Genomic DNA, 27,819 nt, shown 5'->3' on the forward strand with positions numbered 1-27,819 from the left:
CTTATTTATTTTCATTTTGGATGCTCTGTCCATTGGTATAAGTGAGGTTTTAAAGTCCCCTACTATTATTGTGTTGCTGTCGATTTCCTCTTTTATAGCTGTTAGCAGTTGCCTTATGTATTGAGGTGCTCCTATGTTGGGTGCATATATATTTATAATTGTTATATCTTCTTCTTGGATTGATCCCTTGATCATTATGTAGTGTCCTTCCTTGTCTCTTGTAACATTCTTTAAAGTCTATTTTATCTGATATGAGTATTGCTACTCCAGCTTTCTTTTGATTTCCATTTGCATGGAATATCTTTTTCCATCCCCTCACTTTCAGTCTGTATGTGTCCCTAGGTCTGAAGTGGGTCTCTTGTAGACAGCATATATATGCTGTCTTGTTTTTTTATCCATTCAGCAAGCCTGTGTCTTTTGGTTGGAGCATTTAATCCATTCATGTTTAAGGTAATTATCGATACGTATGTTCCTAAGACCATTTTCTTAATTGTTTTGGGTTTGTTTCTGTAGGTCCTTTTCTTCTCTTGTGTTTCCCACTTAGAGAAGTTCCTTTAGCATTTGTTGTAGAGCTGCTTTCGTGGTGCTGAATTCTCTTAGCTTTTGCTTGTCTGTAAAACTTTTGATTTCTCCATTGAATCTGAATGAGATCCTTGCCGGGTAGAGTAATCTTGGTTGTAGGTTCTTGCCTGTCATCACTTTAAGTATATCATGCTTCTTCCTTCTGGCTTGTAGAGTTTCTGCTGAGAAATCAGCTGTTAACCTTATGGGAGTTCCCTTGTATGTTATTTGTCGTATTTCCCTTGCTGCTTTCAATAATTTTTCTTTGTCTTTAATTTTTGCCATAATTTTTGCCAATTTGATTACTATGTGTCTTGGCATGTTTCTCCTTGGGTTTATCCTGTATGGGACTCTCTGTGCTTCCTGGACTTGGGTGGCTATTTCCTTTCCCACGTTAGGGAAGTTTTCAACTATAATCTCTTCAAATATTTTCTCAGGTCCTTTCTCTCTCTCTTCTCCTTCTGTGACCCTATAATGTGAATGTTGATGCGCTTAATGTTGTCCCAGAGGTCTCTTAGGCTGTCTTCATTTCTTGTCATTCTTTTTTCTTTATTCTGTTCCGCAGCAGTGAATTCCACCATTCTGTCTTCCAGGTCACCTATCTGTTCTTCTGCCTCAGTTATTCTGCTATTGATTCCTTCTAGTGTAGTTTTCATTTCAGTTATTGTATTGTTCATCTCTGTTTGTTTGTTCTTTAATTCTTCTAGGTCTTTGTTAAACATTTCTTGCATCTTCTTGATCTTTGCCTCCATTCTTTTTCCGAGGTCCTGGATCATCTTCACTATCATTATTCTGAATTCTTTTTCTGGAAGGTTGCCTATCTCCACTTCATTTAGTTGTTTTTCTGGGGTTTTATCTTGTTCCTTCATCTGGTACATAGCCCTCTGCCTTTTCATCTTGTCTATCTTTCTGTGAATGTGGTTTTTGTTCCACAGGCTGCAGGATTGTAGTTGTTCTTGCTTCTGCTGTCTTCACCTTTCTTTTAAATCCTATTATTTTTCTCTCTTGTCATCTATGCAACATTCCATTTCTGAGTCTAGAGCAGGGGTCAGCAAACTATTTCTGAACTTGGCACAGCTTAATCAGGCATTGAAGAACTTCCCAAGTGATCCTCCCTTTCTTGCTGCCTGCTCAGCTGAAGACACTCATTTTGCTTCACAGATGTATTCGCTTCTGTCCTACTCTTGAGCAAGGAGAAGCAGAGAAAACTGAGCAGCTCACAAGGTGGATACTGTTAAAAAAGAAAAAAAAAAGGACACCTAGATTTTCATTGGTGCAGTGTGTTTTGTTTTGTTTTTTTATAAATTTATTTATTTTTAGCTGTGTTGGGTCGTCATTGCTGTGCGCAGGCTTTCTCTAGTTGTGGTGAGTGCGGGCTACTCTTTGTTGCCGTGTGCAGGCTTCTCATTGTCGTGGCTTCTCTTGTTGCGGAGCACGGGCTCTAGGCACACAGGCTTCAGTAGTTGTGGCATGTGGGCTCAGTAGTTGTGGCTTGCGGGCTCTAGACCTCAGGCTCAGTAGTTGTGGCGCACGGGCTTAGTTGCTCTGCGGCATGTGGGATCTTCCCGAGCCAGGGCTCGAACCCGTGTCCTTTGCATTGGCAGGCAGGTTCTTAACCACTGTGCCACCAGGGAAGCCCGGTACACTGTGTTTTTAATCCACCAAAATCATTCTTTGTGATGCTCAGATTTTCATAACTTTAATCAGTGGGAGTTCCTTCAAGCTGCCTCCTGTGTCCTTTGGTCATGACCTCATTAATATTTGAAAGCTTCCTTGCTTTCTAACGTAAGATGTCCCAGTTTTCAGGCTTATCTTCAGTTTTCTCTGCCTCAGACTTGGAAGTAGCCACTTCTCCAATGATTTCTGGTTTTTTTTTAGAAGTTAAGGTATTAAAGACCGCCATCTGGGAACTAGAATATTCAGTGCCTTTGGGTAACAGTGGTTCTGGGTCATTTCAGAGGATGGGGCTAGAAAATGCATAAAGTGCTTTTTCAGATTTGTTCTTTTTTTTAATAATAACAGCTTTATTGAAATGTCATTTGCATATCATAAAATTCATCCTTTTAAAGTGTACACTTCAGTGATGTTTAGTATATTCATAGAGTTGTATAACCATCATCACTATCTAATTCTAGAATATTTTCATTATCCCAAACAGAAACCTTGTACCCATTAGTAATCATTCCCCATTATCTCCTCTCTACCCACTCCCTGGCAACCACTAATCTACTTTCTGTCACTATGGATTTGCCTGTTCTGGACATTTCATATAAATGGAATCATACAATATGTGGCGCTTTGTGTCTGGCTTTACATTTCCATTGTCAATGAATAAGGGTTCAGATTTCTCCACATCTTCACCAGCAGTTGTTTATTATTGTTTGTGTGATTTCTTTTAGCCATCCTAGTTGATGTGAAGTGATATTTCATTATAGTTTTGATTTGCTTTTTCCTAATTACTAATATGATTTTGAACATCTTTTCATGTTACAGTAATTTTTAAAATTTGAGTTCATGCTGATATTTTTCCATTCACTTTAAAAAAAAATTAATTAATTAATTAGGCTGCATTGGGTCTTCGTTGCTGTGCGCAGGCTTTCTCTAGTTGTGGCAAGCAGGGGCTACTCTTCGTTGTGGTGCGCGGGCTTCTCATTGCAGTGGCTTCTCTTGTTGCGGAGCATGGGCGCTCTAGGTGCGTGGGCTCAGTAGTTGTGGCTCGTGGGCTCTAGAGCGCAGGCTAAGTAGTTGTGGCGCATGGGCTTAGTTGCTCCACGGCATGTGGGATCTTCCTGGAGCAGGGCTCGAACCCGTGTCCCCTGCATTGGCAGGTGGATTCTTAACCACTGCACCACCAGGGAAGTCCCTCCATTCACTTTTAACTGTGTTTTCACTGTTTCTTGCTTTTTGTCATTGTGAATATTTTTTCTTACTCTGAAAATCTTATTTCCTAATATGACTAATATAATTACTTATTTGCGTTAACTTAAAATATAAAGAAAACTGTCTTAAACCACCATAACATTATAAATGATAAAGCAACTGAAGGAAATTTGAAATTCCTTTGTACTTCATTTTGGTTCTTAGAATGGATCCTACTAAGAACGTACAGTCAGAATTCTGTGATCTGAAGTCCCTTGAAATAAATCATTTCTCAGTATGCCTGTGTTACCAATTTAATATTCAGTTAAGTTTACTTGTTTGTGATTGTTTTCATTTATGGGATTTTTTCAATTTAGGTTTTTTTTTTAAAAATCAGGAATGCATATACATACTTTAAAGGTCAAAACTCTATGGAAAAGTATACACAGAAATCTTGCTTCTACCCCTGCTCCCTGTATCTGTCAGGGTCCCAACAGGAAACAAGTGGCACACTCAAATTAGGACAGTTTGAGGAAGATTTATTTACAAAGGGACTAATTACAAAGGTGTGGGAGGGCTGTAGAGGAATCCCAATGAATAGAGGGATCACACAGCTAGCAGCAGTGGAGCTGCTGCCACCCCAAGGCTCAGAGAGGAAGGAACCCACAAGGAGCTTCAAAAAGCCAGTGACCTGGTGTTGAAGGGCACAGCAAGTCAGAAGCCACCTTACAGAGGAAAATAGGGAAGTAAATACCCTGACCTCACTCTTTTCCCTTCTTCCCTCCTGCCAGGGCTCTCCATTGGCCAAATCCAACTAGAAGCTCAAAGGCATGAGAGCTTGTGGATAAAGGCAGAAGCAGGGTGAGGCAAACAGAAGGGGTCCAACTCAGTTTCTGTGTCCCGCTCTTCTTCACCTTCTATACATAACCATTAATTTGATTATCCTTCAGTGTTTCTTTATGCAAATGCTAGGAAATATGTGTGTATTGTTATTCCCAACCCCACACTTTTTCTTTAAGTAAAAGTTCGTATTTGGTTTTTTGCTATATATGCTGTTATGTACTTTTCTTTTTTCATTTCCCACTTCCTCTTCTGTTCTCTTGTTGCTGTGTAATTCTCCATTGTGTGGCTACATAGTTATTTCAAGTGGTCCTTTAATTTTTGGACACTTAAGTTGTTTCCAATCTACTTCTGTTAGAAATGACTTATAATTGTATAATTGTGTATTTGCCATTGTGTAGTTTTGCACATGTATCAGGGAGATAGATTTCCAGAAGTGGAATTGCTGGTTCAAGAGCTAAGTTATAATTTAGTAGCTATTGCCAAATCACCCCCATAGTGGTTGTACCATTTTGTACTCCCAACAGTCATTTAATGAGAGGTCCTGTTTAAGAATATGTTTTCAAAATTTTGGATTTTTGCCAGTCTAGTAAGTGAGAAATGGTAGTCAAAACAGTTTTAATTTACATTTCTCTTATTATGACTGAGCTCAAGTGTCTTTTCATATGGTTAAGGGCCTTTTGTATTTCTGTTTCTCTGAATTGCCCTTTTATGTTCTTTGCTCATTTTTCTGGTGGGTTGTTATCTTAGAAATCCTTATAAAATGTATCTGAAAGCATCACTGCTATTCCTAAAATCCTTTATGGCTTCAAATAATCTTCAGCATGAAGTTTATTTCTCTCTTATCATTTCCAACCTTGTAAGCTTTGCTCCACCTCTGTATTATTACTTACCCTTTTCTCACTGGAATGGTACCTTGCTTTCCCATTTGTACTAATGATCAAGCTATCATCTTTTCCTGGAGTGGTTATGTTTACCTTCAGCACTGCCTCCCCAAACTTCTACTTACTCTTTAAAACTTAGCCCAGAATTATCTCCTGCAGAGTCTACTCAGAGTCTCCAGTCGTTAGTGCTTCTCTTAAATGCTTCATAGTTCTTTGTGTTAATTTTATCTTAGAACTTACTATAGTAAGTTATAATTTCCTCCTTTTAGTGGGAAGAGTATAGATTTTGGAATCAGACGCCTAACCCCAAAACATGATTTGTTTGACTTTGAGCCTCTGCTTTTTTACTTATGAAATGCAAATTAAATATCTATCTCATAGGATTATTGCAAAGACTGAATAAAATAATAGATGTGGAGTGTCTGGCACAAAATGGGGTTCAATAAAAATTGATCATATTCCCCACTGTAAGTACCTTAGGGGAAAATTCTACATACTGTTTCTTTTTAGCCTGAGTACTTAGGAGAATGCCTGATTAATAGGTGTTCTATAAATGTTTGTAGAATGAATGAATGCATTTGAAGAGGCAAGAGAGTGAAGGTTGAGTCCAGCTAGGAGGCTTTTGGGAGTAAGGAGTACTTAAATAACTAGAAGGATGGTAAAGAAGGAGCAGATTGGAAGAGATACGCAGAGCTGAAATCAAAAAGGAACTTATGGGACTTCCCTGGTGGCGCAGTGGTTGAGAGTCTGCCTGCTAATGCAGGGGACACAGGTTTGAGCCCTGGTCTGGGACGATCCCACATGCCGCGGAGCAACTAGGCCCGTGAGCCACAACTACTGAGCCTGCGCGTCTGAAGCCTGTGCTCTGCAACAAGAGAGGCCGCGATAGTGAGAGGCCCATGCACCGCGATGAAGAGTGGCCCCCGCTTGCCACAACTAGAGAAAGCCCTCGCACAGAAACGAAGACCCAACACGCAAAAATAAATTAATTAATTAATTAAAAAATAAAAGGGACTTACCAGCTGTTGCTAAGAGGGCAAATGAGTGGCAAATATTGAGGTTTTGAGATGGGAGAGTGATACTGTAATTTTTATGTCTTTGAATATTTGGTTCATCTTCATCAAGTGATGATAGTCTAAAAGGTAACTCTTCCAGAATTATTATTTTCCTGATGTTGGTTTTGAATTATTTATAGCAGAGGTTCCTGCTCTGACCATTACAAAACTTAACTTGGTTCATTAATTCATTCATTTTTGCCAACAGGTGGTTGTTAAGCTAGGCACTTAACAAATGTTTCCTGACCATCCTATCTGAAGTTACCTCTCCCAGTTACCCTCTATTTCATCACTCAGTTTGTTTCCTCATGATACTTACAATATATAATTCTTTTTTGTTTATTGTTTGACTTTCTTAATAGATTATAACATTCATTAGACAGAGTTGTATCTCTCTTGTTCTTTTACTGTATCCTTATGACCTAGCACACAAAAGAATTAATGTAATAAATGAATTTGGATGGGGAAGTGTTTATTTTAGGCAGACTTTCAATAAGGATTGACCCAAACCAGTTTCTGTTTAATTCTGTTACTGTCAGACTTAATAATTCAATTGTTCGTTTGGTCCTATATATGTAACCATCTTACAATAGCTCTCAATCTGCAGATTATCAGTTAACCCAAAAAAGCCATGTTTCATACCTGTTAGTTAACTGAGACTTAGTTAAATACATTTGCAGCATTTTTAACCACTTCTAGTTCTTTTTAGAAAGATCATGAACTTCTAAAACTAAGCCATATTTCCAGTGATTGGCAGTATTCTCTTGTTTATGTTACTTTCCCTGCTTTGGGCACTAGAAATTTAAACTGCTTGTGGATATGAGGGAACGAATGTGAAAAAGAAAGAAAATTACGTACAGATGGTAGTAGCTGAAATGACGTTGCACCTTGGAAATTGTCTTAAACTATCGGCTCATGGTTGGAGAACAGTTTGCCATTTGAGTTGGGAGTCCCCAAGACTACCCCCAGTTTCACTAGGAGGACTCCCAGGACTCAGCATATAGTTGTACCCAGGACTGTTACTCATAACAGCAAAAGGAAACAAAGCAAACTCAGCAAAGGGAAAAGGCACATGAGGAACTCTGAGGAAACCAGGTGCAAGGTTCCATGAATCCTCCCCCAGTGGAGTCACACAGGACAGGCTTAATTCCTCCAGCAGCGAGTTGTGACAACACATTGTGAGATGTTGTTTACCGAAGAACCTCATTAAAGACTCAACCCGTAGGGTTTTTATTGGGAAATGGTCACATAAGCACCTCTGCCTAGCACATACCAAAATTCCAGACCCCTACAAAGAAAGCAAGTATTCAGCATAAATCATATTGTTTATATAAACAGTTTAGGCACAGTGCAACATTCTTATCAGAAAGTGGTGGAAACCCTCACAGAATCCAAATCCCAATCCCATGATGCCAGCTAACCTTGTAAGCAGGACTTTCAGCAGATAGCAAGCTTGGACATGCTATATAACTTTTCTGCACTACCAACACATACCAATCATAAATGTTCTAGCAACCCTAGTCTAGCCTTTGGGAAAATCCTGGAGGTAGCCATTTTTTAAAAATATGTGACACTTAAAATTTATAAAGTGGGGATAACTGAAATTCAGAGAAGTTAAGTGATTTGCCATGGTATGATACTTAATAGTGGGAGAGAGCTGGGGCTTAGATCCATGTATAGATCCTTACATTTAGATAACTTAATACTCTACCATAGCTACATAGAAACCAGTTATCTACATAAAATTGTTCCGTCACATGCCTTTTGAATACAAAAAAGACAGTACTATTTAGATACGTGTATTGGCCCTTGGTAGCCCGGTTTCTTTGGCTCTGGGCAAGGTTTTTCATCATTAAGAATAAATAACTTTTTCTCTCCTTCCCCAGGAAAATCTAATGTAATGGATGCACTTAGTTTTGTAATGGGAGAAAAAATAGCTAATTTAAGAGTGAAAACTATTCAAGAACTTATTCATGGAGCACATATTGGAAAACCTGTTTCTTCTTCTGCAAGTGTAAAAATTGTATACGTGGAAGAAAGTGGAGAAGAGAAAACATTTGCAAGGACTATCCGAGGTATTTTTTTATCTTGGGTAGCAAGTAATAGAACCTGTTTGATTCTACACCGGACTTTTCTTTAAGCAGACATATTTATTCAAATTCCCCTACTGTCAAGTAGCATTTTTCTCCCTGGTTATTCGGCTAAAATGAAGGAGGGAGTCTACCTCAAAGACGGTGATGTCATAAAAGTCCTTCCTGAGGTTCTTTGTTTACATTTATCTCTGGTTTTCCTAGTGATGAACTAACTAAATGCGTATTTTTGGTTTGTTTAGGAAGTTTTTCCTACCACCAAAAAGCAAATTGTGTGAAATGTTTGACTTTGTATTTTGTTATGATTTATTCATGAATCCCTGTATTTCCTGAGTAAACAAGATTGAGAGTTATGTATATATATTTTTTCTATTTATGCTGGGAGTTTACAGAGCCTCTGTAAGTAGACGTTTCTTGGTTTTGTTTTTTGTTGTTTTCAGTCTGCCACTACAACATGGTTCTAATGTTCTAATGTATAAATACTCTTATTAACTTTCCTCAACTTCAATCACAGATAATTTTAGAAATACTTATTATTATGTACATATACCTTAGTGCATAATTTAAGTATTTCACCACTTTATCACTTAGATATTTTCATTGGTTAGTTTTCTCACTTTCTTGGAGTTTTTTTATCAAAAAATCTCCATCTCAGTCAGAGTCCCTAGCTTACTCTATTTACTTAATAAACCATCATAAATTTATTTTTTCCCATCTTTATTGAGGTATAATTGACAAATAAAAATTGTATATGTTCAAATTGTATAACTTGATGTTTTAATATACATTGTGAAATAATCGCCACAATCAAGCTAATTAACATATGTATCACCTCACACGGTTACTATTTTCTGTGTGTGTGTGAACACTTAAGATCTACCCTCCTAGCAAATTTGAACTATACTATACAGTATTGTTAACCATAGTCACATTGCTATACTTAGATCTCCAGAACTTACTCATCTTGCATAAGTGAAACTTTGTACCCCTTGACCCGCATCTCTCCATTTCCCCCTCCCCCAAGCCCCTGGCAACCACCATTCTTCTCTCTGCTTCTATGAGTTTAACTGTTTTAGATTCCACATATAGATGAGATCATTCAATACTTGTCTTTCTGTATGTGGCTTATTTCACTACCATAATGTCCTCCAGGTTCATCCATGATGTCACAAATGGCAGGATTTCCTTCTTTTTTAAGGCTGAATAATATTCCTACATTTTCTGTATCCAGCCATCCATTGAAAGACATTTAGGTTGTTTCCATATCTTAGTTATTGTGAATAATGTTGCAATGAACATAGGAGTGCAAATAACTCTTCAAGGTACAGATTTCATTTTTTTTGTATATATGCTCAGAAGTGGGATTGCTGGCTCATAAGGTAGTTCTATTTTTAATTCTTTTAGGAATCTTCATACTGTTTTCCATAGTGACTGTACCAATTTATATTCCCACCAACAGTAGTCAAGGGTTCCCTTTTCTTCACATCCTACCAACACTTGTCTTTTGTCTTTTTGATTCTGATAGGTGTGAGGTGATATCTCATTCTGGTTTTGATTTGCATTTTGCTGGTGATTCCTACTATTGAGCACCCTTTAACATACCTGTTTGCCATCTGTATGTCAACTTTTGAGAAATATCTATTCAGGTTCTTTGCCCATTTTTAAATTGGGTTATTTGGTTTTTTGCTGTTGAGTTATATGAATTCCTTATTCATTTTGGATATTAACCCCTGTCAGATAAGTGGTTCCAAAATATTTTCTCCCATTCTGTAGGTTACCTTTTGCACTCTGTTGATTGATTCCCTTGCTGTGTAGAAGCTTTTCAGTTTGATACAATTCCACTTGTCTATTTTTGCTTTTGTTGCTTGTGCTTTTGGTATCATATCCAAAAAAATCGTTGCCCAGAGCAATGTCAGGAAGCTTTTTCCCTATGTTTTCTTTTAGTAGTTTCATAGTTTCAGGTATTACATTTAAGTCTTTAATCCATTTTGAGTTAATTTTTGTGTATGGTGTCCATTTTGTATAAGGGTCCAATTTTATTCTTCTGCATGTGGATATCCAGTTTTCCCAACACTATTTATTGAAGAGACTGTCTTTTCCCCATTGTGTGTTCTTGGCACCTTTGTTGAAGATCAGTTAACTATAGATGCTTAGATTTCTTTCTGGTCTCTCTATTCTATTCCATTGTTCTGTATGTTTTTATGACAATACCACACTGCTTTGATTACTGTGGCTTTGTAATGTAACTTCAGATCAGGAAGTGTGATGCCTCCAGCTCTGTTCTTCTTCCCAGCTCATCTGTCTTAGTCCATTATTATAATAAGATACCACAGACTTCTTAGCTTATAAACTATAGAAAGTTATTTCTCACAGTTCTGGGGACTAAAAATATAAGCTTAGGGTGCCAGCATGGTTGGATGAAGGCTCTCTTCTGTGCAGACTTTTCATTGTATCCTCACATGTGGATGGGACTAGGGAGCCTTGTAGGATCTTTTTATAAGCACACTAATACCATTCATGAGGGCTCCTCTGTCATGACCTAATCACCTCCCAAAGGCCTCACCTTCTAACACCATCACCTTTGGGGTTAGGATTTCATCATATGAATTTAGTGGGGACACAAACATTCAGACCATTCCAGCATCCTATTTAAAATTTCAATGCCTCTTTCTCCTACACAGAGACTACCACACCCCCTTCCTACCTCTACTTTACTCCTTAGCACTTAACACTTCCTCGCATGATAGTCATTTTACTTACATATCTCATTTTTGTCTGTCTCCATTATTAGGATATAAGCTCCTTGAGGTCAGACATCTGTTATGTTCACCGCTGTAGAGCACTCCTTGGCATGTAGTAGACACTCAATATTTGTTGACTGATTAAATGCATTTATTAACATGTATATTATTGCATAACTGGCTATTTCAGTAAGAAAAAAATTTTATTAAGCTTTCAGTAGTTGTTGATATATGTCTGGTATTTATACTTCCTATAACAGCCTTTATTCTTTTATTTTAGGGGGATGCTCAGAATATTGTTTTAATGATAGTCCTGTGAGTCGTTCTGCTTATATCACAGAGTTAGAAAAGATAGGCATAATAGTCAAAGCACGGAACTGTCTAGTTTTTCAGGTAAATAGCTTGTAGTATTTTATTTTATTCGTGATTTTGAAAATATATCATTATATTTTATATGTTGGTGTGCTTAACTATTTTTAAAAGGGAACTGTGGAGTCAATTTCACTGAAAAAACCCAAAGAAAGAACGCAGTTTTTTGAGGAAATCAGCACTTCAGGAGAGCTTATAGGAGAATATGAGGAAAAGAAAAGAAAGTTACAGAAAGCCGAAGAAGATGCACAGTTTAATTTTAATAAGAAAAAAAATGTAGCTGCAGAGCGTAAACATGCAAAATTAGAGAAGGAAGAGGTAAGGTGTCATGATGTAACTAATTAAGTGTTGGATACAAAAACTTTGTGTTAGAATTGTAGGTATTGGTGTGGGGTTACTAAAAAGATTCTTTTAATAACATAAGACAAATAAAGCCCATTATTCATCAGAGATAAACTTTTTGATGTATTTTCCACTGTTCGGGTTTTTTCTCCCAAATAGGCAGGACAACCTGCACTGCAAAGATGTCTGATTTTCCCAACTAAAATTAAACTTGAGGGATTTATATCTTACATTGCAGAGGCTCTCAAACTTTTGGATCTTGTCCTCTTATACTTTAAAAATTATTGAGGACCCCGAAGAGTTTCTGTTCATGTGGGTTGTATCTATTTATATGTATTGTATTTAAAATTAAAACTGAGACATTTAAAAAATATATTTTAATGATTAGTGTAAAAATAATAATAAACTCATTTCATATTAACATAAGTAACATATTTTTATGAAAAATAACTGAGTTTTCTAAAACCAAATAATTAGAAGAGTGGTATTGTTTTACCTTTTTATAATCTCCTTAATATCTGGCTTAATAGAAGACAGATGAATTCTCATATCTGCTTCTGTATTAAATCTTACTTGTGCTAAGACCTAGCAGCTTTACCCTCCATTGGCTTTTACAGCATCAGTGCAGATGTCAACACAGTGAAAAAGGCAAATAAAATCTGAGTATTATTATGAAACTAGTTTTGACCTCAGGGGTTTCGTTAAAGAGTGAAACTGTAAAACTCTAGGAGGCCATAGCCACACTTTGTGAATGCCATTCTGTGGTAGTTCTTTCTTTTTTTTTTTTTAAATTAATTAATTAATTTTTTGCCTGCGTTGGGTCTTCGTTGCTGCGCTCAGGCTTTCTCTAGTTGTGGCGAGCGGGGGCTACTCTGCGTTGCAGTGCGCAGGCTTCTCTTGCTGTGGGGCAAGGGCTCAAGGTGCGTGGGCTTCAATAGTTGTGGCTCGTGGGGTTAGTTGCTCCGCGGCATGTGGGGGCTTCCTGGACCAGGGCTCAAACCCGTGTCCCCTGCATTAGCAGGCGGATTCCCAACCACTGCGCCACCAGGAAAGTCCCTCTGTGGTAGTTCTTGGTGCCCTTCACAATGTCTAATGTAGTGCCTTGTATATTGTTGATAACTGTTTGCCTTTAGAGTAATCTTTTTCAAATACAAATCAGATTTTGTCTTGCATAAAATCTCTTCGAGAGCAGTGCTTCCTATTGCACTGAGAATCTAGTCTCCCTTTCCAGCCTGCTGATCTGCCCCTTGTTCACCGCTGAAGCTTTAACTTCCTCTACTCTCCTACCACACTGACCTTTATTATTTATTGGAAACACCATGCTCCCTTCTATCCTGGAGCTTTTGCTATTTCCTCTCCCTAGATAGTTGTACACCTGATTTTTACATGGCTGGTACTCTCATTCAAGTTTTCATAAAAAAGCCATTTACTCAGGCAGGCATTTGCTGTCCACGCCCCCAATCTAAATTAGCATCCCTTCCCTGGTACTATTGCATTACTCTATTTTGTTTCTTTTGTAGCATTTTTTTTTTAAGATTTATTATTTATTTATTTTGGCTGCACCGAGTCTTAGTTGCGGCATGTAGGATCTTTTTTTTTTTTTAAGCTGTGGCACGTGGACTTCTTAGTTGCGGCATGCATTCAGAATCTAGTTCCCCGACCAGAGATCGAACCTGAGCCCCCTGCATTGGGAGCATGGAGTCTTACCCACTGGACCACCAGGGAAGTCCCTATTTTGTAGCATATTTTGCTGTATGAAATTATCTTGTGTATTATTTGTTTGCTTATTTCATCTCTGACTCCTCTTCTTCCCTCCCTGCCCCATTAAAATTACTAGATTATAAACTTACAAGAGCAGAGACTGTTTCGATCTTGTTTTCTACTATATTTCCAGTACATAGAAGAGGGCTTGGCACACAATAGGCAATTAATAAATATTTGAAGAAATAAATGAAAAGTGGATGTGTTCCTTATTAGTGATGTTTCTCTGTTTTCTTCACATTTTTGTATGTATGTGTATGTCCTTGGTTTTGTCAGTAGAAAGGGGTGGTGTTAAGTGAAAGTCAAACTATAGTATGCATAATATACTCAAACAGCTTACAGCAGTGTAGAATTGAAGACCTTTAAAAATTATAAGGACAGTTAGAGTAGTCCACCTTCCCAGTTATTTTTTACAACATCCTGGCAGATGACCGTTTACCCAGTACTTGGAATATTTCATTGATTAAGAGCTTTCCTCTTAAGGCAGCACTTTCCTTTATTTCTTTATTAATAGCACAAATACTAAAGAAATTCTTCCATCTCACATATAACTTAGAACTTTAAAATAGTCCTATTAGTTCTATTCCTAGAAAAAATTACATCCTATAGAAGGAATTTTACCTGGAATCATTGAATTTAAAGTCTCTGGGGACCTTAAAAGTCATATAACTTCCTTCAGTTTACAAATGAGGAAGCTGATGTCAGACATGCTTGCCAAACTCTGAGGTCAAGACAAAAATGGGACAGGACTCGGTTAGTGGGTGGCCCTTCATGGTTCTTACTACCATACCACTGAGTGCATGAATATAAAATCCTTTACTGGGCTTCCCTGGTGGCGCAGCGGTTAAGAATCCGCCTGCCAGTTCAGGGGACACAGGTTCGTGTCCTGGTCCGGGAAGATCCCACATGCCACGGAGCAACTAAGCCCATGCGCCACAACTTCTGAGCCTGAGCTCTAGAGCCCGTGAGCCTCAACTACTGAAGCCCGCATGCCTAGAGCCTGTGCTCCACAACAAGAGAAGCCACTGAGATGAGAAGCCCGTGCACCACAACAAAGACCCAACTCAGCCAAAAATAAAGAAAGAAAGAAATTTTAGAAAATAAATAAAGTCCTTTACTGGTTTATTGTAGAAGCATATGCAGAAGCCTTCTCCAAATAATGGTACTTTTGGCAAGAATAACATTTGTTAATGATGAAAATAAAAATTCATTAGGGATCATTTGTTGGCACTCTAGTTGAGTTTATGAAAGGTCAATGTAAAATATACTCCCTTTTAACTGTTGTTGAATTGTACTGTTTTATAGGCAGAACGTTACCAGAGTCTCCTTGAAGAACTGAAAAAAAGCAAGATACAACTGCAGCTTTTCCAACTGTATCACAATGAGAAAAAAATTTCTTTTCTAAACAGTGAGTTAGAGCGTGTGAATAAGGATTTGAGTGTCACAAAAGAGTCTCTTTCTAGTCATGAAAACACAGTTAAAGCCAAGAAGAAGGAACATGGAATGTTAAGCAGACAACTGCAACAAACAGAAAAAGAATTAAAGTGAGTTTTCAAGATAGTTATTAACAGTTGGATTTTATGTAGATTGATAGAAAAAATAAAAATATAAGTGACACTTTGAAAGTTGATCTTTTAAGTAAACTTTTTTACTTTGAAATACTTTTAGATATACAGAAAAAATTCTAAAGATAGTACAGAGAGTTCCCATATTCCCCACACTCAATTTCTCTCACTTATAACATCTTATATTTTTAGTATCTCAATTAGGATTTGTCTGTTAGTTTTCTCATAATTAGCGTTTATGGGTTTGGGGGAAGAAGACCACAGAGGTAAAATGCCGTTATCATCACATTATATCAGGGATGTCAAATATCATATATGAGGAATTCCCTGGTGGTCCAGTGGTTACGACTGCACTCTCACTGCTGAGGGCCCCGTTCGATCCCTGGTCAGGGAACTAAAATCCCACAAGCTGCATGATGTGGACAATAAATAAATAAAGTGGCTATACCAAAACTTAAAAAATATATATCATATATGTTATATGACATATCATCTATCTAAGATATCATAGTATCAGCATGACATCATTATTATTTTTGTTTGTTTGTTTTGGCTGCACCACGCGGCATATAGGATCTTAGTTCCCCAATCAGGGATCAAATGCATGCCCCTGCATTGGGAGTGCAGAGTCTTAACCACTGGACCACCAGAGAAGTCCCATATCGTTATTGATGTTGACCTTTTCTTGCTTATCTGTAACCACCTATTCCAACAGTAAGAAATCTGGGTTCCACAGTCTCCCATCCATTTGCTTAATTGTTCAATTCCAGTAATCGTGTATGGCAATATAAGAATTATTAACCCATATCCTTGTGGGAAGCAACTTTATCAACTAGAGTACAAGGCTTATGTACAATCCCTTTTGCTTTTAGTTTTGTGGCCTCTACTCATTTCCAGAGTTACTTAGGTTAGCACGTTTCCCCCCACCCTCTTCAATAAGGTTGTTTCATACATTTGTAATACAGTTAGATTCTTTTGTCACATTCTACATTCTGTCTAGGATCCCTCGGCCTCCTAAATGATTTTTTTTTTTAATTTGATACATTAAGATTCACTCCTGGTGCTGTAAATTTCTGTAAGTTTTCACAAATGCATGATGTCATATGTCCACCACTACAGTATCATACAGAGTAGTTTATCACTCTTAAAAAATTCCCCTGGGACTTCCCTGGTGGCGCAGTGGTTAAGAATCACCTGCCAACGCAGGGGACACAGGTTCGAGCCCTGATCCAGGAAGGTCCCACATGCTGCGGAGCAAGTAAGCCTGTGAGCCACAACTACTGAGCCTGTGCTCTAGAGCCCGCGAGCCACAACTGCTGGAGCCCGCGTGCCTAGAGCCTATGCTCTACAACAAAGAGAGGCCACTGCAATGAGAAGCCTGCACACTGCAACAGAGTAGCCTCCACTCGCGCAACTAGAGAAAGCCCGAGCACAGCAATGAAGACCCAATGTAGCCAAAAAATAAGTAAATAAATAAATGTATTTAAAAAAAATAATTCCCCTATGCTTCACCTATTTGGTTCTCCCCCGCCATCTGGTAACCACTGATCCGCTCATAGTCTCTGAAAGTCAATTTTTATCGTTTCTTTTTAAATGTATAATTTGATCAAAAGAACTTCTTCCCTTTATATACTATAAAATTAAATTTCCTTTAAAGCAAACTTTATTTTTCTTTTTAGATCTCTTGAAGCACTTTTAAATCAGAAGAGGCCTCAATACATTAAAGCTAAAGAAAACACTTCTCACCACCTCAAGAAGTTAGATGTGGCTAAGAAATCAATAAAGGACAGTGAAAAACAATGTTCTAAACAGGAAGATGACATAAAGGCCTTAGAGACAGAGCTGGTTGATTTAGATGGTGCATGGAGAAGTTTTGAAAAGCAGATTGAGGAAGAAATTTTACGTAAAGGGCGAGACATTGAACTAGAAGCCAGTCAGGTGAAAAAGTTGACATATGGGAAATTATTTGTTTCTATTGTTTCAGCTTTTCCTTTTAATTAGAAAAAAATTAAAGGATGACCTCTCTTTCTGATATTTTAGGAGATTTTCCTCAGAATTTAAATTAATGAGGATTTAAATTTTTCAGCCTATTGTAGAATCTAAATTTAATCTTTACAGTAGGCTATTTTTCCTTCATAAAATTAGATGACATTATAACATTTATGAGTTAATTAAAGTCATAGGAAATACTTCAACCAAGGTTACAGGGTATCATTTTGTAATAAAAGTTAGGTAATTAAATTATATTCTTATGTTTTTAAGGTAATCATTTTTTTCCTCATGAATATTGTAAAAACTTAAAAGTCAGATAATATATGGCTGTGAAGAAAACATGATCACTTAATTGACAAAAGGGAAATTGATTCCTTAAGATTATTTAAAATGTTAAGTGATTAATATCCATTTAGTACATAAGATTTAATTATAAGTCAATAGTAGATATCCAAAAATTTATAATTGAGTTTTCAAATAGTCCCTCAACTAAATTTGTCATTTATCTCTTTCATTAATTTTATAATAACCTTATATCACAATATATATACTAAAATAATTGTGACTGTATAAATAGAAAAATACACAATTTTCTCTGAACTTTTTTAAGAATTTTAATGAGTTTTAATGCTCTTTCTCTTTTAAGAATTTCTTACAGAGACCTTATAGAGTTGGTTTTGAATACCTTATTGATCTATCTAAACAGTTTTAAATAAGAAGACGTTCATTTTACGTTCATGCTATCTTAGCCAGAGAAAATGGCTAATTATGGCCTAATTTATATAAAACATAATTTTGATAAGTTTAATTATCAGCTAGTGAAGGATAGCATATAAAGAATTTCCTCTCATGCTTCTTTAAGTGAGTTAGCAATGTTTAAATGCTCTTTATACAGCTGGATCAATACAAAGAACTTAAGGAACAAGTAAGAAAGAAAGTGGCTATAATGACCCAACAATTGGAAAAGCTGCAGTGGGAACAAAAGGCTGATGAAGAAAGACTGGCATTTGAAAAGAGGAGGCATGGGGAAGCTCAGGTACCTTGGTTTGGGCAGTAATGACTTAGAATTATTTTTCATGAAATTTTATTCCCTTTTTTGTATTGGTTTTTCAGTATATAAATGGATTTACATCAGACATAAGGAATTAATTAAATTTTCTGGATTACCTGTTAGACTGCTTAGTATTGTATCATTTAGGTGCTCTTTCATGGTCTAAGATATAAACACACAGTGTCTTCATTCATATAGTCAGTAAGCATTTTATGTGCACCTGTATAATGATAGGTGTGGGCAGATGATATTGTCTATTCTTACATGTAGGTTAGTCCAGTGAGGTTAGGAGGAGGGTTGATAAAGGAAAAAAACAAGTATCATAATGCAGGTGAAAAGTCATTTGGAAACATTAAGGACATAGCCCAAGAGGAGCTTAATAGTCTACATGAGAGGTAACTATCAAGACAGCATTACAGTGTTCTGCCTTAGAGTAAGGCAGACCTGGCTTCCATCCAGTCTTGTCCTGTCACTGACCTGTGCTGGTATAAGTAAATCATTTCACTTCTCTGAACTTTGATTTCTTAATTTGAACAATGAGGATAGGTATGTCATTTTTTATGGCTGAGTAACATTCCACTGTATATATAATATACCACATCTTTATCCATTCATCTATTGATGGACACTTAGGTTGCTTCCATATCTTGGCTATTGTAAAAAGTACTGCAGTGAACATGGGAGTGCATATATCTTTTTTAATTATTGTATTTGTTTTCTTTGCATAAGTATTCAGGAGTGGTATTGCTGGATCATAAGGTAGTTCAATTTTTAATTTTGTGAGAAATCTCCATAAGGTTTTCCATAGTGGCTGCACCAATTTACATTCCCACCAGCAGTAAGAGAGTTCACTTTTCTCCACATCCTCGCCGGCACTTGTTATTGTTTTCTTTGTAATAGCCATTCTGACAGGGGTGAGGTGATATCTCATTGTGGTTTTGACTTGCATTTCCTGCTGACTAGTGATGTTGAGCATCTTTTCATGTGTCTGCTGGCTGTCTATATGTCTTCCTTGGAAAAATGTCTATTCAGGTACCCTGCCCATTTTTTAATTAGGTCTTTCTTTTTTTATAAACTTATTTTATTTTATTTATTTTTGGCTGCATTGGGTCTTTGCTGCGTGTAGGCTTTCTCTAGTTGTAGCAAGCAGAGGCTACTCTTCATTGCGGTGCACGGGCTTCTCACTGCAGTGGCTTCTCGTTGCGGAGCACGGGCTCTCGGGGTGCGGGCTTCAGTAGTTGTGGCGTGTGGGCTCAGTAGTTGTGGCTTGTGGGCTCTAGAGTGCAGGCTCAGTAGTTGTGGCACATGGGTTTAGTTGCTCCACAGCACGTGGGATCTTCCCGGACCTGGGAGCGAACCTGTGTCCCCTGCATTGGCAGGGAGATTCTTAACCACTACGCCACCAGGGAAGTCCAGGTCTTTTTTTTTATGTGGAGTTGTATGAGTTCTTTCTATGTTGGATGTTAACCCCTTATCATATATATTGATTGCAAACATCTTCTCCCATTCAAAGCTGCTACCTCAGTTTTAGGTCACTATAAACTTCCCTCTTAGAACTGCTTTTGCTGCATTCCGTAGATTTTGGATCATTGTATTTTCATTTGTCTTGGTGTTTTTGCTAATTTCTTCTTCGATTTCTTCATCAATCCATTGGTTGTTTAGTAGTAATTGTTTAGTCTCCACATATTTGTGTTTTGGGCAGTTTTTTCCTTGTAGTTGATTTCTAGTCTCTGTTGTGGTTAGAAAAGATTCTTGATATGATTTTAGTTTTCTTAAATGTATTGTGACTTGCTTTGTGGCCTAGCATCCAATCTATCCTGGGGAATGTTCTAAGTGCACTTGAAAAGAATGTTTATTTTGCTGTTTGGGCATGAAATGTCATATATATATCTATTAATTTCATCTGATCTAATGAGCTGTTTAAGGCCAGTGTTTCCTTATTGATTTTCTGTCTGGATGAATTGTCCATTGATGTAACTGGAGTGTTGAAGTCTCCTCCTGTTTTTGTGTATCTGTCAATTTCTCCCTTTATATCTCTGTTAATATTTGCTTTATGTATTTAGGTGCTCCTATGTTGGGCACATATATACTTAAAATTGTTATATCTTCTTGTTGGTTTGATCCCTTTATCATTATATAATAATGCCCATCATTGTTTTAAAGACTGTTTTATCTGATATAAGTATTGCCACCTCAGCTTTCTTTTTGTTTCCATTTGCATGGAGTACCTTATTCCATCCCCTCACTTTCAGTCTGTGTGTGTCGCTAGATCTGAAGTGAGTCTCCTGTAGGCAGCATATACATTTTTTAAAAATTCATTCAGTAACTCCATGTCTTTTGATTGGAGCATTTAGTCCATTTACATTTAAAGTAATTACTGATAGGTATGTACTCATTGCCATTTTGTTCATTGTTTTTGGGTCACTTTGTAATTATCTTTTATTCCTTTCATCTTTTGTCCTCTTCCCTTGTGATTTCATGACTATTTTTAGTGTTATATTTGGATTCCTTTCCTCTTTTTTTGTGTGTATCTGTCATAGGCTTTTGGTTTGTGGTTACCATGAGGTTCATATATAATATATGAACATGTTATGTCATATGTAACACATAATATATATGATTCATATATACATATGATTATTTTGATATCTTAAGTTCCATTGCATTCTAACAACCTCACATTTTTACTCCCTCTTTAAGTTTAATTTTTTTTTTTTTTTTTTTTTTATGGTACGCGGGCCTCTCACTGTTGTGGCCTCTCCCGTTGCGGAGCACAGGCTCCAGACGTGCAGGCTCAGCGGCCATGGCTCACGGGCCCAGCCGCTCCACGGCATGTGGGATCTTCCCAGACCGGGGCACGAACCCATGTCTCCTGCATCGGCAGGCGGACTCTCAACCACTGTGCCACCAGGGAAGCCCAAGTTTAATGTGTCTTTTTGTTTTTAAATAAATAAATTTATTTATTTATTTATGGCTGCGTCAGGTCTTCATTGCTGCGCGTGGGCTTTCTCTAGTTGCGGTGAGCGGGGGCTGCTCTTCATTGCTGTGTACAGGCTTCTGACTGCGGTGGCTTCTCTTGTTGCAGAGCACAGGCTCTAGGCACGTGGACTTTAGTAGTTGTGGCTCGTGGACTGTAGAGCACAGGCTCAGTAGTTGTGGCGTACAGGCTTAGTTGCTCTGTGGCATGTGGGATCTTCCCAGACTAGGGCTCGAACCTGTGTCCCCTGCATTGGCAGGCAGATTCTTAACCGCTGCGCCACCAGGGAAGTCCCAAGTTTAATGCTTTCGACATCATATTTTACATCTTTTTGTTTTGTATATCCTTTAACTACTTATTGTGGTTACAGATGATTTTACTGCTTTTGTCTTTTAACCTTCCTACTAGCTTTATAAGTGGTTTATCTACTACCTTTACTGTAGGTTTGCCTTTACCAGTGAGATTTTTCTTTCCATAATTTTCAGATTTCTAGTTGTATCCTTTTCTTTTCCATTTTGAAAAGTCCCTTTAACATTTCTTATAAAGCCAGTTCAGTGGGGCTGAGCTCTTAGCTTTTGCTTGCTTGTCTGTAAAACTCATTCTCACTCTTTCAAATTTGCATGATAGCCTTGCCTGGTAGAGTTTTGGTTGTAGGTTTTTCCCTTTCATCACTTAGAGTATATTGTGCTACTCCCATCTGGTCTGCAAAGTTTCTGCTGGAAAGTCAGCTCATAGTCTTATGGGAGTTTCCTTATACATAACTAGTTGCTTTTCTTTTGCTGCTTTTAAGAATCTCTCTTTATCTTTAATTTTTGCCATTTTAATTATAAAGTGTCTTGGTATGGATCTCTTTGGGTTCATCTTATTTAGGACTCTCTGTGTTTCCTGGACCTGGATGTTTGTTTGTTTCCCCAGGTTAGGGAAGTTTTAAGCTATTATTTCTTCAGATAAGTTCTCTGCCCCTTTTTCTCTCTCTTCTCCTTCTGGGACCCCTGTAATGCTAATGTTAGTACACTTGATATTGTCCCAGGGGTCTGTTAAACTATGCTCATTTTTTAAAATTCTTTTTTCTGTTCTGCTTGGGCAGTTTCCAGTACTCTGTCTTCCAGATTGCTGATCTATTTCTCTGTTTCATCTAATCTTCTGTTGATTCCGTCTAGTGAACTTTTTTTTTTTTAATTTATTTTTGGCTGCATTGGGTCTTTATTACTGCACATGGGCTTTCTCTAGTTGCAGTGAGCAGGGGCTACTCTTCATTGCAGTGTGTGGGCTTCTCATTGCAGTGGCTTCTCTAGGCACATGGGCTTCAGTAGTTACAGCACACGGGCTCAGTAGTTGCAGCACATGGGCTCTAGGGCACGTGGGCTTCAGTAGTTGTGGCGCATGGCCTTCGTTGCTTTGCAGTATTTGGGATCTTCCCAGACCTGGGATCTTCCTGGACCAGGGATCAAATCCGTGGCCCCTGAATTGGCAGGCGGATTTTTAACCACTGTACCACTAGGGAAGTCCCCTAGTGAACTTTTTATTTCAGTTATTGTATTCTTAATCTGTTTGGTTCTTTGTTATATTTGCTAACTCTCTGTTGAAATTCTCATTGTGTTTGCCCATTCTTCTGCCTATTTTAGTGAGCATCTTTACGATCATTACCTTGGAGAATCTTTATGGGGTGGATTGCTCCTCTTTATTTTCTTTAGTTCTTTTTCTGAGGTTTTGTCTTTCTATAAAAAAAAAAAATTTATTTATTTATTTATTTGGTTGTGCTGGGTCTTAGTTGCTGCTTGCAGTCTCCTTAGTTGCAGAATGTGGGCTCCTTAGTTGCAGCACATGGGCTCCTTAGTTGTGTCTTGAGGGCTCCTTAGTTGCAGCTCGCCAGCTCCTTAGTTGCGGCACGTGGGCTCCTTTGTTGCAGCAGGCAGACTCCTTAGTTGCGGCAGGCAGGCTCCTTAGTTATGGCATGTGAACTCTTAGTTGCGGCATGCATGTGGGATCTAGTTTCCTGACCAAGGATCGAACCCGGGCCCCCTGCATTGGGAGCACAGAGTCTTAACCATTGCGCCACCAGGGAAGTCCCCTGAGGTTTTGTCTTAATCCTTTATTTGGAGCATACTCCCCTGTCCTCTCATTTTACCTAATTCTCTGTGTATATTTCTATGTTTTAGGTAGGTTGTTTTTACTTCCTAATCTTAGAGAAGTAGCCTTACGTAGGAGATGTCCTGTGGGGCCCAGCAGCACACTCCCCTCTGGTGCCCCCTGTGTGGGCTGCATGCACCCTTCTGTTGGCAGGGAGGTAACTACTTGGGCATGCTGTAGGTGGGGCAGGCCCCTGGCCCTGTTGGCTGCAAGGCCCTACTTTGTGCGTGGTTGCGGCTGCTGGAGGGTGAGATAGGCTTCCATGTGGTTGGCTGTGCAGCCTAAAGGGCACAGAGCTGCTACTGGCCCACTGATAGGTGAGGCCAGGTCCTGCATGGCTGGCTGCACAGCTTGGGAGGGCCCAGGGCTGCTGCTGACCGCTGGTGGGTGGGGCCTGGACCCCACATGACCAGTGCAGGCCTGCTGGTGGGCAGTTTTAGGCCAGAGGGAGGATTCCAAAACAGTGCTTGCCAGCACTGGTGTCATCACTATAGAATGAGCTCCCCCAGATGGCTGCCACCAGCATCTGTGTCCCCAGGAAGAATCCCAGTTGCCTTCTGCCTCTCCAGGAGGTTCTCCAAGATCAGCAAGTGGATCTGACCCAGACTGCTTTCAAACTACTGCCTCTGTGCTGGGACTTAGAGCATATGAGATTTTGCATGCACCCTTTAAGAGTAGAGAGTCTCTGTTTCCCACAGTCCTCTGGCTCTCTGGTACGTAAACCCTGCTCATTGTCAAAGCCAGACGTTCTGGGGGCTCACCTTCCTGGTGCAGAACCCCCGGGCTGGGGAGCCCGATGTGGGGCTCTGACCCCTTGCTCTTTGGGGAGAACCTCTATGATCGTCATATTTCTTCTGTTAATGAGTCCCCAACCCGGGGGTATTGGTCCTGACTGTACCATGTCTCTGCCCTGCTCACCTGTCTCGTGGTTCCTTCTTTATATCTTTTTTTGTGGCAAATCATTTCTGATAGTCTTCAGGTTTTTCTCATAGTTACTCTATAAGTAGTTATAATTTTGGTATGCTCATGGAAGGAGGTGAATTCAGGGTTTTCCTACTCCTCCACCTTGGCCATACCCTCTGTATTCTTATAGCTTTAAATACCATCTGTTGATGACTCCCAAGTTTGTATTTCTAGCTCACAACCTCATATATCCAGCTGCTTCCTCATCATCTTCATTCTGGGTATTGAATAGATATCTTAAACTTAAGTCCCAAACTGAACTTCTGCTCACACCCAAATGCACCCCAAGCATAGTCTTTCCAATCTCTGATGATGACAAGTCAGTCTTACTGGTTGATGGGGTCAAAAATCTTGGAGTCCATCTTTTACTCTTTTAGGAAATTGTGTTGGCTCCACCTTCAAAGTATACCAAAAATCTTACCACTTCTCTCCATTTCTACTGCTACCACCATGGTCCAAGCCACCATCTTTTTGTTTTTTGTTTAGATCAGTGTAGTAGCCTGAAAGTTTTCTCTCTTGTGTCTCCTTCATAATAGTCTCAGCACAGCAGCCAAAGTGATGCTTTTAATATCTAAATCAGATCATGAAACTTGCTCTTTTTGAAGTCCTCTAGTGACTTCCCCTTGCACATAAAGTTTAAGTCAAAGTCCTTGAGTGCCCTACATAGACTTACATGATCTGCTTGCCCCTTCCACCCCAATTTACCTCTCAAACCTCCTGTTTTTCTGTTCTTGCTCTTGTTCTCTGTGGTCTAGCTGTAATGGCCTCCTGGAACGTATCAGACATGTTTCTGCCTTAGGGCCTTTGCACTGGCTATTCCTCTGCTTGGAACATGCTTTCCCTACATTTCTTAATTTTTAACACTCTCATGTCCTGTAAGTCTTTGCTCAAATGTTGCCTTCTCAATGAGACCTACTACCCTGACTACCCTATTTAAAATTGTAGTCCCCAGTGCACTTCTGCTCCCCTTACCCTAGCTCTGTTTTTCCCAGTGTTTATCTCCTAACATACTGTTTAATTTGCATATTGTTTGTCTACTGTCCCTCTCTAGAATGTAAACTGCACAAGAGCAGGGATGTTTGTTTTGTTCGCTGGTACATCTCAAGCACCTAGAATAGTTCCTGATCTAGAGCAGATAATAAGTATTTGTTGGATTAATGAATTTTAAAAATGAAGGAATCAAGGCACGAGATAGTTAACTTGACTGAACTAGTAAGTGGAGGAACTGGGATTTGATTCTAAACACTTTGTCTCCAGAATGAACCTTCTTAATCCTACACTGTATGCCTCTCATTGTAGTCTCTTTGTGAGTTAGCAGATGAAAATACAAACAAATATGAAGGGTAGTATATGATAATATACTTATATGTTGATAATCATATGAGTAGAAGAGAGGACATTTTGTGGAAGGAGAAAAATGTATAACATATCAGTAATTACTTTTAAAACACTGGTATAATTTGTATCACATTATAAAATTATACACTGATTTCTCATTGCACATTTTTGCCTCTGTGCATGCTAATTTTGGAAAAACCTACTCATCATTACATGTTCAATTCAATAGTTACCCACACCACAAAGTCTTCCCTGGTTTGCCTTTTCTCCCCACCCCACCAAAAAAAAAAACCTGAAAAATAGTTTCTTCCTCATCTAATCACCCATTGTTCTTAATCTGTTTCTGTCTAAGGGCTTTTATCAGATTGGAGGAAAAGTACAGTTAATGGTATAGCTCTATTAGGCTGGAAGCTTTTTAAAGGCAGGATTCGTAATAGTGTCCTATTGTAAGTCCCATGTACTTGGTAGATGTCGGTAAGTGTTGATTGAATCTCTGTTGTCTTTTGAATAGAAAAACACTGACAGAAGAAATAACATATCAGGGTGGAAAGAGATGAAAAACTCTGTACTCATACTTGGTCTCCCACAGGACTGGTGGTTCCCAGGTGGAAAGGGCTATAACTTTCCACAGACCAAGATCACTAGGGGCTGGGCAGGGGTTGGTTTTTCTAGACAACTGGCATGATCAGCTGGCATCTTGAATCCAGAATGCCTGGTGTCAAGGCAGTCTGATTATCCCCCATGACGTGTCCAACGGAGCATCCAGGCCCTGACACAAGCCCTGGGACTGGCCAGAGTAAAGGCAGAGGCAGGTGTTTCCAGTTGACTAAACTTGGTCCTTGATGTTAGCTAATCTTGTTCCTGTCTCTTTGAATGGAATTCTTCTTTTTAACTTTTATTTATTTTATTTATTTATTTTTGGCTGCATTGGGTCTTCATTGCTGCACGCAGGCTTTCCCTAGTTGCAGTGAGTGGGGGCAACTCTTCACTGCGGTGCACGGGCTTCTCACTGCAGTGGCTTCTCGTTGCGGAGCACGGGCTCTCGGGGTGCGGGCTTCAGTAGTTGTGGCGTGTGGGCTCAGTAGTTGTGGCTTGTGGGCTCTAGAGTGCAGGCTCAGTAGTTGTGGCACATGGGTTTAGTTGCTCCACAGCACGTGGGATCTTCCCGGACCTGGGAGCGAACCTGTGTCCCCTGCATTGGCAGGGAGATTCTTAACCACTACGCCACCAGGGAAGTCCAGGTCTTTTTTTTTATGTGGAGTTGTATGAGTTCTTTCTATGTTGGATGTTAACCCCTTATCATATATATTGATTGCAAACATCTTCTCCCATTCAAAGCTGCTACCTCAGTTTAGGTCACTATAAACTTCCCTCTTAGAACTGCTTTTGCTGCATTCCGTAGATTTTGGATCATTGTATTTTCATTTGTCTTGGTGTTTTTGCTAATTTCTTCTTCGATTTCTTCATCAATCCATTGGTTGTTTAGTAGTAATTGTTTAGTCTCCACATATTTGTGTTTTGGGCAGTTTTTTCCTTGTAGTTGATTTCTAGTCTCTGTTGTGGTTAGAAAAGATTCTTGATATGATTTTAGTTTTCTTAAATGTATTGTGACTTGCTTTGTGGCCTAGCATCCAATCTATCCTGGGGAATGTTCTAAGTGCACTTGAAAAGAATGTTTATTTTGCTGTTTGGGCATGAAATGTCATATATATATCTATTAATTTCATCTGATCTAATGAGCTGTTTAAGGCCAGTGTTTCCTTATTGATTTTCTGTCTGGATGAATTGTCCATTGATGTAACTGGAGTGTTGAAGTCTCCTCCTGTTTTTGTGTATCTGTCAATTTCTCCCTTTATATCTCTGTTAATATTTGCTTTATGTATTTAGGTGCTCCTATGTTGGGCACATATATACTTAAAATTGTTATATCTTCTTGTTGGTTTGATCCCTTTATCATTATATAATAATGCCCATCATTGTTTTAAAGACTGTTTTATCTGATATAAGTATTGCCACCTCAGCTTTCTTTTTGTTTCCATTTGCATGGAGTACCTTATTCCATCCCCTCACTTTCAGTCTGTGTGTGTCGCTAGATCTGAAGTGAGTCTCCTGTAGGCAGCATATACATTTTTTAAAAATTCATTCAGTAACTCCATGTCTTTTGATTGGAGCATTTAGTCCATTTACATTTAAAGTAATTACTGATAGGTATGTACTCATTGCCATTTTGTTCATTGTTTTTGGGTCACTTTGTAATTATCTTTTATTCCTTTCATCTTTTGTCCTCTTCCCTTGTGATTT

General features: G+C 38.6%; 1 protein-coding gene across 1 annotated transcript in view; it reads left to right on the forward strand.

Moving 5' to 3' along the window:
• The first annotated feature begins 8,088 nt into the window (after window positions 1-8,088).
• Window positions 8,089-27,819, forward strand: part of SMC1B (structural maintenance of chromosomes 1B) — a 74,557-nt gene continuing 54,826 nt past the window's right edge. Inside the window, exons 1-6 of the mRNA XM_019944565.3 lie at window positions 8,089-8,274; window positions 11,311-11,423; window positions 11,514-11,717; window positions 14,808-15,046; window positions 16,747-17,005; window positions 17,955-18,095. Coding sequence (XP_019800124.2) covers window positions 8,100-8,274; window positions 11,311-11,423; window positions 11,514-11,717; window positions 14,808-15,046; window positions 16,747-17,005; window positions 17,955-18,095 — 1,131 coding nt within the window. The 5' untranslated portion in view covers window positions 8,089-8,099. The remainder of the gene's footprint in view (window positions 8,275-11,310; window positions 11,424-11,513; window positions 11,718-14,807; window positions 15,047-16,746; window positions 17,006-17,954; window positions 18,096-27,819) is intronic.

Source organism: Tursiops truncatus, chromosome 11, assembly GCF_011762595.2.
Source record: "Tursiops truncatus isolate mTurTru1 chromosome 11, mTurTru1.mat.Y, whole genome shotgun sequence".
NCBI classification, from domain to species: domain Eukaryota; kingdom Metazoa; phylum Chordata; class Mammalia; order Artiodactyla; family Delphinidae; genus Tursiops; species Tursiops truncatus.